The sequence below is a fragment of the Tetrao urogallus genome, assembly GCF_951394365.1.
Source record: "Tetrao urogallus genome assembly, chromosome: 18".
Taxonomy (NCBI): Eukaryota; Metazoa; Chordata; class Aves; order Galliformes; family Phasianidae; genus Tetrao; species Tetrao urogallus.
The window spans coordinates 5,206,192-5,223,137 of record NC_136831.1 but is presented as its reverse complement, the minus strand read 5'-3'; the positions used below and the strand labels follow the sequence as shown (position 1 = coordinate 5,223,137).

General features: G+C 44.5%; 1 protein-coding gene across 2 annotated transcripts in view; it reads left to right on the top strand.

Annotated features, from left to right (window-relative positions):
* Nucleotides 1-16,946, top strand: part of RPTOR (regulatory associated protein of MTOR complex 1) — a gene marked incomplete at both ends in the record, with an annotated part of 117,392 nt that overhangs the window by 47,620 nt on the left and 52,826 nt on the right. For both annotated transcript variants that reach the window (XM_079544125.1, XM_079544124.1), the window contains 4 exons: nt 3,946-4,046; nt 4,952-5,096; nt 13,661-13,736; nt 16,528-16,629. In XM_079544125.1, coding sequence (XP_079400251.1) covers nt 3,946-4,046; nt 4,952-5,096; nt 13,661-13,736; nt 16,528-16,629 — 424 coding nt within the window. The remainder of the gene's footprint in view (nt 1-3,945; nt 4,047-4,951; nt 5,097-13,660; nt 13,737-16,527; nt 16,630-16,946) is intronic.

The window sequence follows — 16,946 nt, the reverse complement described above, 5'->3', positions numbered from 1 at the left end:
GGTGAATGTTTGCAGCTATAAATCAACGCCAATGCGTTTTGTTTTTTGAAGTCTTCAGCATCATATTGCGTATCTCACATTGTATGTATTACAGTACAAAAATAGAGGTAATGGTGGAGCCCATCCAAAGGGAAAATCTGGCATCCTTTGAAGTAAATGCTTCCCCTGTAATTAAAGTGATTCATAGGATTTTGCTAAATTTCTGACAAGGACATTGATGTTAACACCTAGCACGAGCTCCTTAGTGACCCTGACATTTTGTAGTCTTCCCTTCTCACAATAGACTGCAGTGATTTAGGTCTTTGTAAAGGCGTCTGTCAGGAAGTTGATGGAAGAAGCAGTCGAGAGTCCAGAGATGTTAAATTGAAGCCAGCAGCTCAGGCAGCCTGCCGTTTTTTCCTTTTCTTCCCCTCCCTCCAAAATAGTTTTTACAAATGAAGCCTGCTTTGTGCTTACTGTCAAAGGCTCTCTGGTGATCGTCAAAGCGTAATGAGAAAGACATCAGGAGAAGTGATGCCAAGATGATAGCAGTGTTCCTTGTGGGGGAGAATACTTCTGGGGCGTTGCAGCCTGCTGGCTACGTAGGTGCCTGTCCAAATACAAGGTATTAGAAACTTCAGTTTAGAATCACAGGACAGGTTTGGAAGAGCATCTTGTGGAAGTGTGCTGAGTCTCAGACATGCTTCATCTGAAAATTTTTATAGTGAAACTCTGAAAAGATTGCAATAGTTAAGTGACCTCTACTCCTCTGAGAGAGGTGTAGATGGTGAGTTAAAAAATACAGAACGGAAACCCCACGATTGACTATTTCAAATAAATCTGTGGTGATCAGGGCCTACTGACACTGAGCAGCACTGTGTTAAACCCCCATCAATCACTCAGCTCTTCATTTGAGCGGTACAAGCCGTCCTCTGGTTTCTGGGATGGGAGTTTGAGCAGTCCGATCTAGGAGCAGAGAACACGTGTTGATTTTCATCTGCCAATTTATCGTACTGACTGTTCCAACTTTAATTGATTCCTGTGTGCGGCACAGAGAACAGCAGTGCTGCCAATTTCATCCTAATGGCTCTTTCTAGCTCTGCTTCAAAATCGGAAAGCCCTGCTACGGTTTGGCGCAGTTATTGAAACGTATTGCCTTTCATTCTGGTGCTATTCCACACTCTCTACCCTCACCATTAACACCTAATGCATAGGTTTGCAAAGCGCTGAGCACCATTAATCTTTGCAGTGCTGGAGCTTGTACCTTCCTGAGTGCGTATGGGGGCAGAGAGGAAATGAACTCACCTGATGACACGGCAGATGTGCGAATGACGTCCTGTTAATGTCTGCTTCGTGACTGCAGTCCCTACAGGCAGCTCTGTTTCTATGAATCTGGCAGCTCCTCTTAGAAAGCGCGGTTGCTTGGTGCAAAAATACCAAGTGTATTTTAACAGCCAAACTAGAACCTGTATTAAACTAACAAGAAGCCATTTTTAGCCTTTCAGTGCAAACAATAAGCATGCCTTGCTCCCTGATAAAGCAGATTATTCAAATGAAGAGAGTTTCTGAGGTTGTGCTGCTGGCATCAACTTTTGGTTTCAGCCTGTCATTCCTGCTTCGTGCCATCAGTAAGATAATTATCAACACACAATTTGCATTTAATAAACAGAATCTAGTATGAACTGTATGCAGAGCTCTCCATCTGCTGTAAAGATTCGAACTCCACCATGAAACGCAATTTCTCTTTGCACTGAAAGCTGACTTGAAAGCGGCCTTTAGAAGGTTTAAGCTCAGCATTTGGCTTGCAAGGAAAACCTCAACAAGGAATGCTTTGGTTTCTAATTAATAGCATTACAACTTATGAAATGCTGGTATTTTGCTGCAGAGGGTGTTCTGCAATGCAAATATTGATGTGAAATCCTCCTAAGAGCGGTTGTGTGGCCTTGTGTTCCCTCTGCTTGCTCTGGGGGATCAGTTAATAAACACTGTTTCAGAGCTGTATATTTTTCCTCTGATATCAAGACAGACAGGAATTTTTTATAAGATGTTAATTTCTATCTATTTCAGAAATGTATGCAAGGGAATGTGCTTCATCTGAACCTGCATAGGGAATGCTACTGCCATATGTATCAGAACAACTCAGCATAGACAAAGCTTTGCTCTTCATATAGATTGTCTTGATACTTTCACTATATGAATTTGTTTTTCCCAATGCAAAGCAACAAAGCATTAGAAAGGATATCTGAGAAAACTGAGAACGGGAAGCTGAGAGACGTTGAAGAACAATTCACAGCTTCTTTGCTTTCCCTGAGTCCTGAGTGGATGTTGACGTGGTGCCCAGCAGACCTCGGGCTGCTCTCTTGACTCACAGCAGACATCACTTGCAGGTCCTGCAGCTCCTTTGGACTGTTGTTGTGGCTGAGCAAATACAGCACAAGCTCAGCTGGGTGAAATGAATTTGAGCACCTTTTTCAGTTCACAAAAGCGAGGTCCTCCCAGGTGGCGAACAGGACAGCTGCTTTCCCTCCTTCCAACATGAAACGCAGCTGGGCAGTGCTGTAGTGTTTTTTCAGTTACAACCAAAAAGCAAGCAGCTCGATGTAGCTCATGGAAACACTTTCAGATTACAGTCTGTCCCTCCATGGATCACAGACTGAATCTCTTAGGTTTGCATTGTGCTGGCAGGCTGCAGTTTGGTGCTGTTCTGCTGTGCTGAATCCCTGTCAGGCTGTCCCTGGTGCATTGATGCCTGGAGTAACAAATGGGCAGCCCAGGGGGATGGGATGTTATCTGCTCTGCCCTTCTGCCTATCTCTGGCTACAGCTTTCCACCTGGCTGCTCCTCAGCAGAGCTAAATAGCTCGTGTTCCTCTGAAGCATGTGTGCCTGAAACCTTTAAAAGCATTCAGTTGCTTCCCCTTCTTAATGATTAAATGCTCTTCTTTCTTCATCCACTAGCACAATGTATTCGTTAGCATGAGGATTCTTCCCTCTGACAGGTGTTCATCCACAATGCTCAAGTCTTTCTCTGCTGTAGGAGTAACCTTAAATTTCTCACTCCATGGCATCATGAATGCTTGGAGGAATCGGTTTGGTTTGCTTCTGAAGAGAGGGGACGTAGCTGCTGTAGTCACAGTAAAGGCCTTCGCTGTGACAGACCGAGTGCCAGCTCAGTCCATTGCTGCTTGTGTGCTGTAATGGGCCTCTGGCTCCGAGGAGGTGTGCTTGGAAGCAGGTATTTAGTAACGTGCTGCTGTTTTATTCCTGTAGAATCACTAGTTGGTCCTCTGCTTGTGCTTTGTCTGAGAAAGGGAATAGATCTGTGAGTACTTCAGCTTTTTGGAGGATTTATTTTTTCCTACCTAAGATAGAATCTTAAAGACAATCTTGCTCACTTTCAGTGCATGTCCTGTGTGTTTGTAGTGCCAAGAGTCTCTTGCTGTTTGGAAAGCTGCCATCCCAGCTATTGATCACCACCACTTTTTTTTTTACCTACATCAAAATATTTGATAAAATTAGCGATTGGATTCCTCAGCATTTTTTGTACCACAAATAGACTCCAGATTATGTATTGCTGACAAGATGTTGATATTTTTAGGGTTGACACAGCACTCCCTGTTGCAGCCTGGGTAGGTGTGCACACTGAGCAGATGGAGGATGGCCGTGAGCTCCGGTGTGAGCCTGAGTGCAGCAGCAGAGGCAGTGCTTTGTGCTTCCCTTCATGCTGTGCTGGCAGTCTCCTGGCACTCTGGGGGGAAAAGAATTTGTTCTCTTCAGTAGAGAAAGAATAATAAAGCAGAATAGGAAGAAATTATTACTATTTTCTTATGTTATGCTTTTTGTGCATATAGGTACCACCGTGACACAAGTGATACAGTTATAGGGTGACTGTGTGCAACGTGTTTAAACAATAAAAGCCCAACTAATAGGGAACGTCCTTGTTCCCCCTTCCCTTCTTCCCCCACAGGATTCCTGGAAGGCTGAATGACAGGAGAACTCCCCTGGGAGAGCTGAACTGGATCTTCACAGCCATCACAGACACCATTGCGTGGAACGTGTTGCCTAGAGGTACGACTTGGGCAGGCAAAGCAAGTTTTCATCAGGAGGGAGTGTTGCTTATTCAAAGCAGGATGAAGAGTGAGAGAAACGAGACGCTGAAATAAGGAGAAAATTAAAGCTTAATATTGGAAGAACAGCTCAGGCATGATCTTGAGGCTACTTAAATTTTTTATATTCGTTCTTCTCAGCAACAATTTCAGCAACATGATAATTAGAAACTAGGAAGGCTTTTTCCAGTGCTAATGTGGTTGCTTTAGCTTGAGTAATTTTCTTACTGTATCTGCAAAAAGCAATCTGTTTTCTTGCAGCCTTTGTTAGCATCATGGAAAAAACAACTTTCTCTCTCTTTGCTGATAACACCGTGTATCTTTTGCCGAGTTACTTCACCCCATTTTTCAACCTCTGTTCTGCTCTGAGTTCATTCTCTAGAGCGTGAGCGGCCAAATTTGTATACATTTGTATGCTAATGCTCATTGCTGCATAAATAGTTCTTTGCCCTTCTTGGAGATAGTTATCATTTGTTATCTTTTACTGTTCATGTTGGCTTTTTGTGAGCACATCAAGCTGCCAGTTAGTACTGCAGTTCTTTATTAAATGGTACACACAGGTCCTTTTCTCCCTTACAATTTCCAAATCACTAGAAGTGAAATTTTGTCCAGAAAGGGTAAATCCAGCCTGAGGTAGACAGTAATTACTTATTTTCATGTGAAATGCAGAGTAATAGTGATGTTTTAAGGGAACTCAGGGCAGATGTCCTTTAAGAGTTGGGATATCCTGCCACTAAAAGACTGTTATAGATTCTTTTGTTGTTGTTTGAATAAAATATTTACATATTTTTATCACTTAAGTGATTTTTACGTAATACCTGGGGTACTGGAGTTACAAAGGTGCTCATCTGTGCTATCTCTTGACAGATCTTTTCCAGAAGCTCTTCAGGCAAGACTTGCTGGTGGCCAGTTTATTTCGTAACTTTCTCTTGGCAGAAAGAATTATGAGATCCTACAACTGTACCCCAGTCAGCAGCCCCCGCCTGCCCCCGACGTACATGCATGCAATGTGGTAAGTCACAGAGTTCCCTGTGCTGCAAAGGCTGCTGCTGCCTTTGGGAGCTTTGCCTGGGGAGCTGCAGTCATGAAAGATGGTTACTACTCAAATCTGCGCGGTGCTTTACTGATTAAGTCTGCGGATCAAAAATGAAAGAGCATGTGGCAGTGTAAATACCCATCTACAGATTTATTTCTTCTCTTTGCATACGTGCACGTGATGCAATTCTGTAATACAGAAGGTTCTATTCAGCTGTGTAATCGTTCATGCCAAATAGAAAGGGAATGGGACATCACCTTTATTTGCACGGAGCAAAGCTGATCCCCTCTGATTGCGAAGGGTGGGGGGCATTGGGGGCCTAAGGGAGAAAATCGTAACTTGCATTGTAGACTCTTTTGCTGCAGAGTTCATCTATTGTCACTGTTGCTTTTAAGATGATTAACAGAAATGGAGGTGGCACAGTTACATAAAGCCTCTTAAATGTGGTTTTGACTATCAAACAAGCATTCCATGAACGACAGCAATACAAATAATGTTAACAATAACAATAAAAATGCTTGCTTTGATTCTAGAACAGTGTAAAATTTGGCTAAGTACAAGCCAGTATAGTCAAGCTAATGCAATTCCTTTAGGAGAAAAAGATGACTTGACTTTGACTTTGTGACTTGCTGAAGGCTGATAGCACGGCAGGTAAAGGTGACTGAGTGGGCTTAATTTGCCTGTATTTTCAGATTCCTTTGGTAAGTTTTCTTCATTAAAACATAGAGGAAAATAAGTGTAGTGGTGGTATGAGGTGATAATGATCAGTGCAAACCTGATCAGCATCAGTAAGTTCAGATCGCATTGAATGTTTCCTCTAAAAAAGGGAGATAGGGTCATAGAGCCCCAGCAGCTTCGTGAGGTGCAGGCAAGGAGTTGGCATTTGCTGGCTGAATTAAGCTGCTTTCAGGATTGGAAAGCTTGGAGGATGGACTCTGGATGGAACCTTTAGCAGGTTGGCAGCCTTGCTGAGTGCATTGTGTGTTTGCATGTGGCAACGTTCTCAAGTGCTCTGAATTAACAGCTCTGGAGGAAAATTACTTCAGTTGTTGTACATATGGGGATGGTCTTATCATTGTGTGCTGAACCACAGGAGTGAACCTCAGAAGTCCAGGATCCTGTTCTGTCTGTCACAGACCTGCTTGGTCCAATGGTGGATTCTAGAAAGGCTTTTTTCTCTTGTGTTCTTCTGCAAAATGGCACTAAAAATACCATTATGAAGTCCTTCAGACCATTCCACAGGGTAGTTGCATTGTTGCTGATTTTTAGGGTTTACCAAAAGAAGGAATTCTTTAGGAAAAGGCTTTTCTCCCTCTGAATCCCCAACACTGGCAAAGTTGAAAGTAAGTGAGTGGAGAGGATCCCTGCACACGTTTTTCTTCAGTGTCCTAAAAAAGGTGCAGTTTGAATCAAATCTACCAAAGGGGAAAATTCCACTTTTGTCAGAGGTGGCTCAGTTCTTTATTATGAACTTTCAGTAATGACAGATTTAGAAACTAATTTAGGCCTTGCTTAAATACTTTCTAAAAATAATCACCTGCGCTTACCTATCACTTTTCATTCAGCGCTTTCCTACTGGATTCCAGATCCTTCAAACCCATTTTTATTTAGATCAGCTGGCTGAAAGCAGGGAGAGCTGCTAAAGGAGTGCTGAAAAGAACTGAAACTTTGGAGTGATTTGATAATCTGTGCTGATAAGCGGTGGAGGCTGCATGGATGATGCAGTGGCTTCTGCTGGTGGTGAATGTGACTGGAGGCAGTGTGTCTGTCGGTGTTCACAGAATCACAGAATTGTAGGGGTTGGAAGGGACCTCCAGAGATCATCGAGTCCAACCCCCTGCCAAAGCAGGTTCCCTACAGCAGGTCGCACAGGTCGGCATCCAGGCAGGTCTTGAACATCTCCAGAGAAGGAGACTCCACCACCTCCCTGGGCAGCCTGTTCCAGTGCTCCGTCACCTCACTGTACAGAAGTTCTTGCGCATGTTTGTGCGGAACTTCCTATGCTGCAGTTTCCAGCCGTTTCCCCTTGTCCTGTCTCCATTCACCACTGAAAACAGTCTGGCCTCGCCATTCTGCTCCCCACACCTTAGATATTTATAGACCTGGATCAGGTCCCCTCTCAGTCTTCTCTTCTCAAGGCTGAACAGACCCAGTTCACTCAGCCTTTCCTCATAGCAGAGATGCTCCAGGCCCCTCACCATCTTCGTGGCCCTCCGCTGGACTCTTTCGAAGAGATCCTTGTCTTTTTTGTACTGGGGAGCCCAGAACTGGACGCAGTGCTCCAGATGAGGCCTCACCAGGGCAGAGCAGAGGGGGAGGATCACCTCCCTCGACCTGCTGGCCACGCTCTTTTTAATGCACCCCAGTAAGCCATTGGCCTTTTTGGCTACAAGGGCACACTGCTGGCTCATGGCCAACCTGTCATCCACCAGGACACCCAGGTCCCTTTCCGCAGAGCTCCCCTCCAGCAGCTCACCCCCCAACCTGTACTGGTGCATGGAATTATTCCTCCCCAGATGCAAGACTCTACACTTGCTTTTGTTAAACCTCATCCGGTTTTTTTCTGCCCAGCTCTCCAGCCTGTCCAAGTCTTGCTGAATGGCAACACAGCCTTTAGTGTTCTTCAAGGATCTGACCTTAAACTTCGGGGCTTCCCCACTCCTCGTCCTCTTCTTCCTCTCTTCTGTGCTTTCTGGGCGTTGCTTGTGTTTATGCTTTGTACCTTCATCTGTTCCCATGGAATGATGATCCTGCATGCACCAAGTGCACCAAGTTCCTGGCTCAGGTTTGGCTTTGTTGCTTGTGGCCTCAGCGTGGCGTGATGTTTAACTTCTCCAGTACAGACATGTATATATTCTCTCTTGCTTTATCCCCTGGACTTTGCTGTCCATTCACAGTGTCCAGAGAGGACTGGCACGTATGTCTGCTGTTACTGATGTGAGCCATTCTTCAGATTCAGAGCTGGGAAGCAAAGTAAAACGGGATCTACATGCAGACATGATTTGTATCCCAGCAGAAGGCTGACTGGAGAGGCCAAGTGCTTTTGCCTTAGTATTACATTTTGCACCATCTTTTGCAGGAAAGGCGTAAGTTGACAGCAGCATTTTGCTGAAGTAGTAAGGCACACACAGACCCTTCTGGACTGCATGTGGTAACCCTGATCTCAGCAGCAGCAGTGGGTGTACCTGGGGTGCTCCATGCTGCCCTGCAGCTCCTTCTCTCTGGGAAACTCTCACAGTCAGGGAGAGGGGAGCAGAAAGCCCCTGCGGCTCCTTGGAGGCCTTCTTCCTTTCACTGGCATGCTGTGTTTTACCTGCATTAGGTGTAAGCCCTCCCAAGCACATGCTGTTGGTATCTGTGCGGTGCCTTGTGCTGCAGGTCCCTGGCTGCTGTAGGCACTGTTATAATGCACGTATTAATATTAATATATATTGATTAACTGGCTGAGCTGTTCAGCTTTGAGAGTTGTTTTGTCTATTGTGCGGTACGAACAGGGGCCTGGTGCTCTGTCAGCATCTTGATCTCTGTTTTGATGGATTACAGTTTATACATTGCTGCTGTTGGCAGCAAGTTATATTCACGGCCTTCGAAAAGACCCAATAATGTGTTTAGAGATATTTCCTAACCTGGGACATAGATTAAAAATGAAGTACCTTAATGACACCGTGGAAGAACTATGATTTGCCCATAATGGAAATATTGCAATAGTATATAAAGCAGGCGTGAAATTGTAGTTGAAAGAAAGTCGTAATGTACTGCAAATAAAATACGTGTGGAATTCCAGCTGAAAAGGAAGTCATAATACAGCAACCCAATTACAGGTGGAGAGGAGCAGCAGTCTTTGTGGCAGCCGTGCAGGGCAAGTGCAGTCTGCACCCTGATTTCGCAGAGAAATGAGTCTCTATTTAGGTACACGGAGCTCTCAGCATCTCAGGAGGAGGAAAGTGATTGTTTGAAAGGGTATTTGGAGCCATTTGGCATTTGAAGGATGAGTTTAATTCAGATCACCCTGTTGCCCTAACCAGATTTTTTGTTTGCATCTGTGTTAACATCTCCCAGACCCATTTGTGGACTGCAGATAGTTTAACAGGGAGAAATATAGGGCCAAAGCAGCAAAGTGTGTGCTCTAAGCTGTGGTTGGAGTAGGGGAACACAGTGGCAGAAGAAAGCAAGCTTTAGAGTTGTACCAGATATTCATAGCAATAAGTATTGCTTTAAAAATAGCTGTCTGAGCACCTGCCCAGCTGGTTCCTCTGAAGCAGGCTCAGTGGGTGCACGGTGTCACTGCTGAGCAGGTGAGCTTAGGCTGAGATGTGTGCATTCAGTCAAACAGAACATGTTGTTGAGTCGTACTCGCAGAAAAGACAAACACAGGAATCTTACCCAACATATTTGATACAGACTGAAATATTTAACAGTTCCAGAAGTCCAAACTCTGAGCAGTAGCCCTGATGCCTGAGCCCTACACTGCAGACGGCTTCAGCTGCTCTGTAGCTGCTCCTTGGTACGACTGTCCCAGCAAGAACTATCATTTATCACTAATATTATGTGTGGTGCAATATAATATGAGCCATCCCCAGAAAAAGACATCAATATTACTTTATTAAAAAATGTGACATGAGAATTAAAAGCGTCAGGCACTGACTCAGCCCAAATGGAATGTAAGAAAATCTGCCTTGTGCTCTGCCAGCTGAGTTGGTGCCTGTGGGTGAAGAAAGACTAAAGCACATCTCTGTAAGCATGTTTCATTTATGTTGTTGGGGTATTACTGTGAGCTTCCAGTGCTGAATGTTTCATGGGTTTGCACGATAAAACCATTGCTGAGCAGAGCTGGCACGCTTTGCCTTCCCTTCTTTGTGCAAAAGTCCAAACTTTGCAGCACCTTGGGGGAAACAAAGTGAAGGCAGCTGGGTGAATTAGCATTAGAATATTAAAAGTTTAAACAGTCCTACTGCAGTGAGATTGGTATTAGGAGCGGGCAGAGGTGGAGTTCATTAGCACACAAATGGGAACTTTGTGCTGAAGGGCTGAAGAGAACTGGAGCTGAAACATAAAGACAGGTATGAGTATTTTTATAATGGAGAAGAGCATTAATGATTGAATTCAAGGGAGCTCTTTCCCTGCTGAGTTTTTATTGTGTATAATGGAAGAGTAATATCTTTTCATTCTTAATTTTCATACACTCTGAGGTGTTGTATCCTGTCCTGGGATGACGGCTGGCACCCTGTCTGTTGAGAACCTTGTTGAAGGGATTGAGCAGTGCACATAGAGACGCAGGGCGTTGTTGGCTTGTTTTCTTTACAGGCTGTTTCTGTTGGCAGGTTCCACTGCTTCATCTGTATTTCAGAAAACAAAAGTACATTGCTGCCTTTTTTTGTTGTTTCAGTTGAGTCAATCTTCCAACTAAGAGAGAATTTAATATACATTTATTCCAAAATATACACAGGAGGTGCCAGCATCCAAGCATGCTCTGCTCAGTTTTGGAACCCAAGCATCTCCTTTCCCTTCCCAACACAGCTCAAAATCAATAACTTTGAATCCTTTCTTTCGTAAGACTGCTTCACAGCACAGCATGGAGGAAACCACAAAGTGCTCGAGCCCCTTTTGAGACGTGGTTCTGTGAAACTTGCTCAGTCCCCAACAAGGACACGTGTGGCCCTGCTGTGAGTTGTTGTGTATGAAGCTTTAGAGCTCGTGCTTTGGTGCTGGCAGCCTGCTGGCTGGGTTCCTCTAGGTGAGATGGAACCTTCACGTCACCTGCATCACTGGCTTCAGCCTGCAGAAAACGTTTGGCACTCAGGGATAGAAATGAGGACCCTTGAGGTTACATATGATTGTGTTAGGAGTAAAGGCGTGCAGGGCCTTTAGTAGTAGTGATACAGGGACGTAGAAATAAACAGCTGGGTTTGGAGAAAACAAGCTGAAAATCCTGTTAGTGTTTGTAACGTGATTTTTGATGTATCAGTGGTGTGTATCACACCTTCTGTTACATGTGTGGTGGCTTCTAATTTAACAGCGGTGTGCAGAGAGCACGTCTTATGCTTTATGTACAGAGCAATTAGGATAGTGTAGTGTAAAATCCTCATTAACGTGCTGTTTAGCAGTGTGGTGAAGCTGGAACACGGCGATATTTCAGTTGGTTGGAGCCATTGGCTGCATCATGGTGTCACCCTGCTTAGTTGGGGCTGAGGGGGTGATGGAGAGAATGCAATGGGGGGGAGAAAGGGACAGTGCTGAGGTGTTCAGGCTCCTGCAGCTGATGCTGGGATAAGAAATCTTCCATAGCACTTTGCAAACAGTAATCTCCATGAAGAAGGAAGAGAGGCAGTGATCTTCTGGGCTGGCTCTCATAAATCACTTGTAGGATGCGGTGGCACCCATCCCTGTGCCCCTGCTGCTCCTTAATTTATCTCCTGTTTGTGTGCTAAAGTGTAATATTAGTTGAGGGAGCATATCTACAAACTGCCCACCTTTCTGGATCCCTTTGGCATATTGAAACAGTCAATCACTTCCTACCCATCGCCAACAGCCATTATTTTCATGTCTCTACCAAATATTTTTTCCCCTCCTGTTTCTCTTCACTTTATCAGTCCTTTACCTTCTTTCGTGGCTGATTTTTGACTCTTAATTACTGCAGGGCCTATTTAGAGCAGTTCTTTATTTTGCCCATGCCATGAGTTAGCTATGTGACATCTCATTCATGAATTATGCAGCCCAAAGTCTCGCAAGCGACGTGTAGCTGCTCTTGTAGTAGTTGGGAGTAGCGTGATGTTTACTTCAGGCAAAACTGTTGTTTCCTGGTGTGTCTGGGTGGGTGGGCAGGTTTGCTGTCTCGTTTCTTACGGAAAAGAAGCAGAAACAACATGTTGGGCTACTTGGGAAAGGCTGGAGCATCATTTCAAGTAGCTGAATCGATGAGAATCCCTTAACGCAGTTGATGTTAATCAGTAGCTCTCTAGACTGTGATGAGCAGTAACAAGATTTTATATTGCTGGTTGCACTCTTTTAAAAGATTGAGTAACGTTAGCTATGTGGCTGCATTGATTTTTAATGGCTTGTTTTTTGAAGCGTAAAAAGAGATTTTGTTCTAATCTGCTTAAATCGCTTTTTAAATTTGGGGTTGTTCTTTCTGATAACATTTAAAACCTTTGGGAATTGACCCTGCAGGGCTGCTCCAGACATTTTTATAGCAGTATTAGTTCTTCTTACCTAAAATGACTTTGGAGCTCAGCATCTTAGTTCTGTGCCCCTGCAGTATAATGACCTACGCAGGATTCTTTTATAGGCAGCCAAAATCAGACCGCTTGTCTCTGATCTCCAAACCCTTTTTCCTCCCACCTCGTAAAACTCCTCTTGAAGGCAGTATTTATTGGTGTTTTCTGAGGTCTGACAGAGTTTCTTCAGGTGATATTCCCCATTCCTCCAAGCACTTCCAAGTCAGAAATGTTCATCCTTTGCTTGTAGCAAGATAATCTGTATAATTGGACTAATTGACTTTTCCTCCTCCACAAATAAATATCTCTTATCAGCTCCACACAAACATTTTGTCTCCAGCATGGGTCTTTATTGAGCACGTGGGAAGCATTTGTTGCCTGTGCTTTGATTATCTCTTGATTATCTCTTAATTATATTGGCAGCATACTGTCAAGTGGAGAAGGTGAATGCTGTGAAGCAGAGGGACGAGGTCTGGGACAACTAAAACAAGCTGCAGCTCTTGAACCCGTGGAAAAATGCAGGATCCCTGTGGTTTATCTTTCCATTTAATTGGAGAGATTGGTTTTAGTTGAGAGTAGCTGCCAGTGAATCCAGTGGGATGGATTTGCTTGGTGGTTGTTCTAATGGGAGGCTTTGTCTGACTCCAGGCGAGGTGATTTAAGAACTTATTAGAGCAGGTAGCTGAAATACGCCGCATTGATTATCACCTATGGCCTTCTGTCTGCAAGTGTGCCTGGGAGAAGAAGAATTGCTTAGCCTATTGATGGTAGCACATGATGGCCACAAGTCATTAAAGAGCTAATGTGTCTGGAGAGTAAATTAGTTTCTTTTGTTTAAGAAACCCATAGGGTGGTGGTTTAACTCACTAGCCTTTCAGAGTGCATAAATCCATATGCTACAATGGAAAGTGCCTGGGATGTCTACGTATAGAGCAGGGATAATGGTTCCTTGGGCAGTATGTACCTCTTTCACGTACTTAGAGGTGTTTCAGGGACTCTGGAGATGAAATCCTTGTATTTCAGTTTGCTCCTCTTTCAGTTTGATTGTGAGCGTTTGGAAGCAGATTGGTACCAATCTCATTTGCACTGCATCTACCACAACAGCTTCCCTTGCCACTGCACGTGGTTTATGTGCTGTTAGTATTACAGATCACCATAGTTCAGCTATTCTATAGCCTGGTGGAGAAGTGTAAAAGCAGCTAGGAAGGGGGAACACTGAGTGTTGTGCAGCCCATCTGACAGCACTGCTTTATCCATATTCTTGTATGACGTTGCTTATGAATAACTGCTGATAACTTCTCTTTCCTCTTTCACCTTTTTCTGTAGGCAAGCGTGGGACCTTGCTGTTGATATTTGCCTTTCCCAATTACCTACAATTATAGAGGAAGGAACTGCGTTTAGGGTAAGTCACATAATGTATCGAAATGTCTCCTTGTGTAACCCATCATTTGAAGCCTCAGCTCAGCATGTCGCTTTTTGTTATTGAATCTTGAATTTCATTGTTTTGGGTTTTTTGTTGGGTTTTTTTTTTTTTTTTTTGGAAAACTGTAAATCCAGGTTCACCTCACTTAGAGAAATATATGTGGATTTGGAATACTCAGATCTAATTATAGCAAGCAGCAAGCATCCTATCTTCAAACATGAATTCACTGCTGCAAGTGTACCCAAATAGATTCTGTAAACAGCTGCCATCTCCATGTAGATAGGAGTGAAGTTTCAGAGTTTTCTGGAATGCTTTTGTGATTGAGTTGATTGTGATTGAGTTGATTGTGATTGAGTTGATTGGTTCAAAATTGGAAAAAAAAAATCTGCCATAGCCGTACATTTTCTACTTTTTAAAGAGGTGTTCTTAAATTAAATGACTGTTTCCACTGAAACAAGCATAAAAAGAAAAACAGACATCTGCTTTGTGCTTTTCTTCACACCCAGCACTTCTGGTGTGGCTGATTGGGCAGAAGTGTGGGATGTCATTGGGTAACATAGAAAGCCCAGAGCCCAGCAAGAGGAGAACAATGTGTGCATTGCCCCCTGCTCACAGAGCAGCTGGGGAGTGTGGGGGGGTATCTTTACAGCCTTGTAATACAACTGGAATAGAAGCAATTTTACTCCAACGTTCTTGTCTTATATTTACGATGCCAACCTTCAAAAAGGCTTTCTGGCAGTGATTGCAGATGGTCTCCAAAGACCCGAGTACAGGAGGACAGCCAGTAACTTCCGCAAGCATGGGGGTTGATAAAGATGCCCTTTAATTCTCCCACCTCTTTATTTCACCTGCTCTATGTGATGCATTTTAAAATGTGCATAAATACAACTCTGCCAGCCTGTTCATTTTTATATCAGGTATCTGACAATATCAGTTGGGTACCTTTATGTTAGACCTGGATACCATCTCTACACCCACGGTCATGTGAGTTGAAATTGACCAAATTTATGTGTATTCAGGGATGGAAGGAGGCAAATACTTACTCAAAGGATCAGCACATGTCCTGCCTGGTTAATGCTGTGTAGGTCTGTGCCTGTTCTGCAGAGAGGACCTGTTGAAGGTCTCCATCAGACACCTAGAGAAATAGTAGGAAACTTGGCTATTAGTTTAGGAGGAAGTGGAAGGGCTCAGCTTAACACTGTGACAAATGCTTGCAGAAGACAGGCAATTGCACATCTTTGATCTGTTCCTTGTGTTCTAATCAAAGTTTCGCCCTCACACCTTTGATTTATGCCAGCAGGAAGCGGTGTTTATCAGCAGAGGTTGGCAGCTGCTGGGCAGCAGTAATCTGGGCAACAGTGGTAGTTTGGGGTGAGGAGAGCATTTATGTTCCTGAGGTCAGACCACCATTTCATAACAGGGCTGCCTGGTGAGTCACAGCATCACCTGCTGCCAGCTCTCCCTCCATCCCTGCCACTGCTGCAGGCTGGGTGCCTGGGCTGGCCTGGCCTGGATGAAGCAGCTGGTAATCTCTTCAGGGCTGGTTTGTTTCAGCAGCACATAATAAACCACGTGCTCCTGGCTTCTGCTTATTGTCTAGCTGTAATTTGCTACTCAGACCTGCAAAATATAATAATTTGCTGGAGCCAAGCCTGCAGACTAATGGGGGAGTGGGCTCCTGGCATCTCGGAGTGGACATGAGTTCCTGATCCCACCTCCTCCCTGTCTTCACCCCTCAGCTTCATTTCCATCTGGGTTTGTGGATGGGGTCAGTGTTCTCTCACACAACTCTGTGCAAAAGGAAGCACTGGGGATGCTGCCCTGGCCAGGGATGTTGCTGAGCCCCAGGGCTGTCCAGGCGCACACCAGACTGGGGACTCTGTCACATTATTGACCACTCACCATTGCTGTTAGGAGAGCACAGAGGTGTTTGATGCACCCAAGCAGCCTCCTGGTACTTCAGTGTCACATCTCCCCAAGAACTCTTTATTTCATCAGCCAGTGAACCTGCCTCATCAAAGCAAAGCCATAGCTGCATCGTGCTTTCCAAAGCCTGCGGTATTTTCTTTTCTCCTGCGTGTCTAGCAGTACCACAAGCCAATGTTACAGGATTTTCCATGGTGCTTTTCACACTAATGTCTAAGCACCAAAGCCCAGCTGAGAGGTATTAGCTGATGCTGGGAGCTCATCCTACCTGATGAACTTCAGGAGGGCAGTGTTAAATGTACTGAATGCTGCAGCACTCTGTGTGCTGCTTCTGTGCACGTTTACCCACACTGCCAGGATATCTCTTTTGGTGGATTATCACTCATTATATTAGTGGATTCAGTACTGTAAGTAAACTTTCTGTTCTTTGTTTGCCTACACAAAGTGCTGGGACTGTGTTCATTGTGCTGGGCAGAGGCAGCAGTGTGTGCCATGGGAGTGAAAGCTGCCTCTGCACAGCAGATGAAGGCAATTCTGCTGTGGCTGCTTCTCGTGTGGAAGGGATTAGCTGGATTTCCCCAAGAGCTTTTGTGATATCTTTTCCAGTTTCTCTGCTTTTTCCTTCTTTTTCAAACACATCAGTTAAATGCCAGTATATTTAAAGGGAACTGCATCTGATCAGTCTCTGGAAAAAAAAAAAATTACATTAAAAAGCAAACCAAGCAAACATCTGCCAATTACTGTTTTTACAACCAATACACCGTGCGTGAGCCCACAGATGCTAAATCTAGTTGCTTTCCTCAGTTCAGAGTCAAACATGCCATCTGTATCCTTGTTCCAACAGCACAGCCCCTTCTTCGCAGAGCAGCTGACTGCATTCCAGGTGTGGCTGACGATGGGTGTGGAGAACCGCAACCCCCCGGAGCAGCTGCCCATCGTCCTGCAGGTGAGCAGCCCTGGCTACAGAAATGCCTGAGCTCCTTCAGGGTTACCGAGGGCTGATGACATGTCTGCTAGATCTGTGCAGATGAGGACAAGGTGCTTTTCTTCCCCCACGCCTTCCCTTTCTGTTGAGCACAGCTTGCCGTGGCCTGTTTGTGGCTCCAGCAGTATGGGGCTGTGCTGCCTCGTGTTTTGCTCTTAAGTTGCAAGACTTTTTTGCAGAGTAGCACATCTTTGTTGTTTTCTCCTCTTATATCCCAGCCATTTCAGGCAGAGACTTTATCTTCTGCCTGCTTTCACAAAATGAACATTACTGCAGTG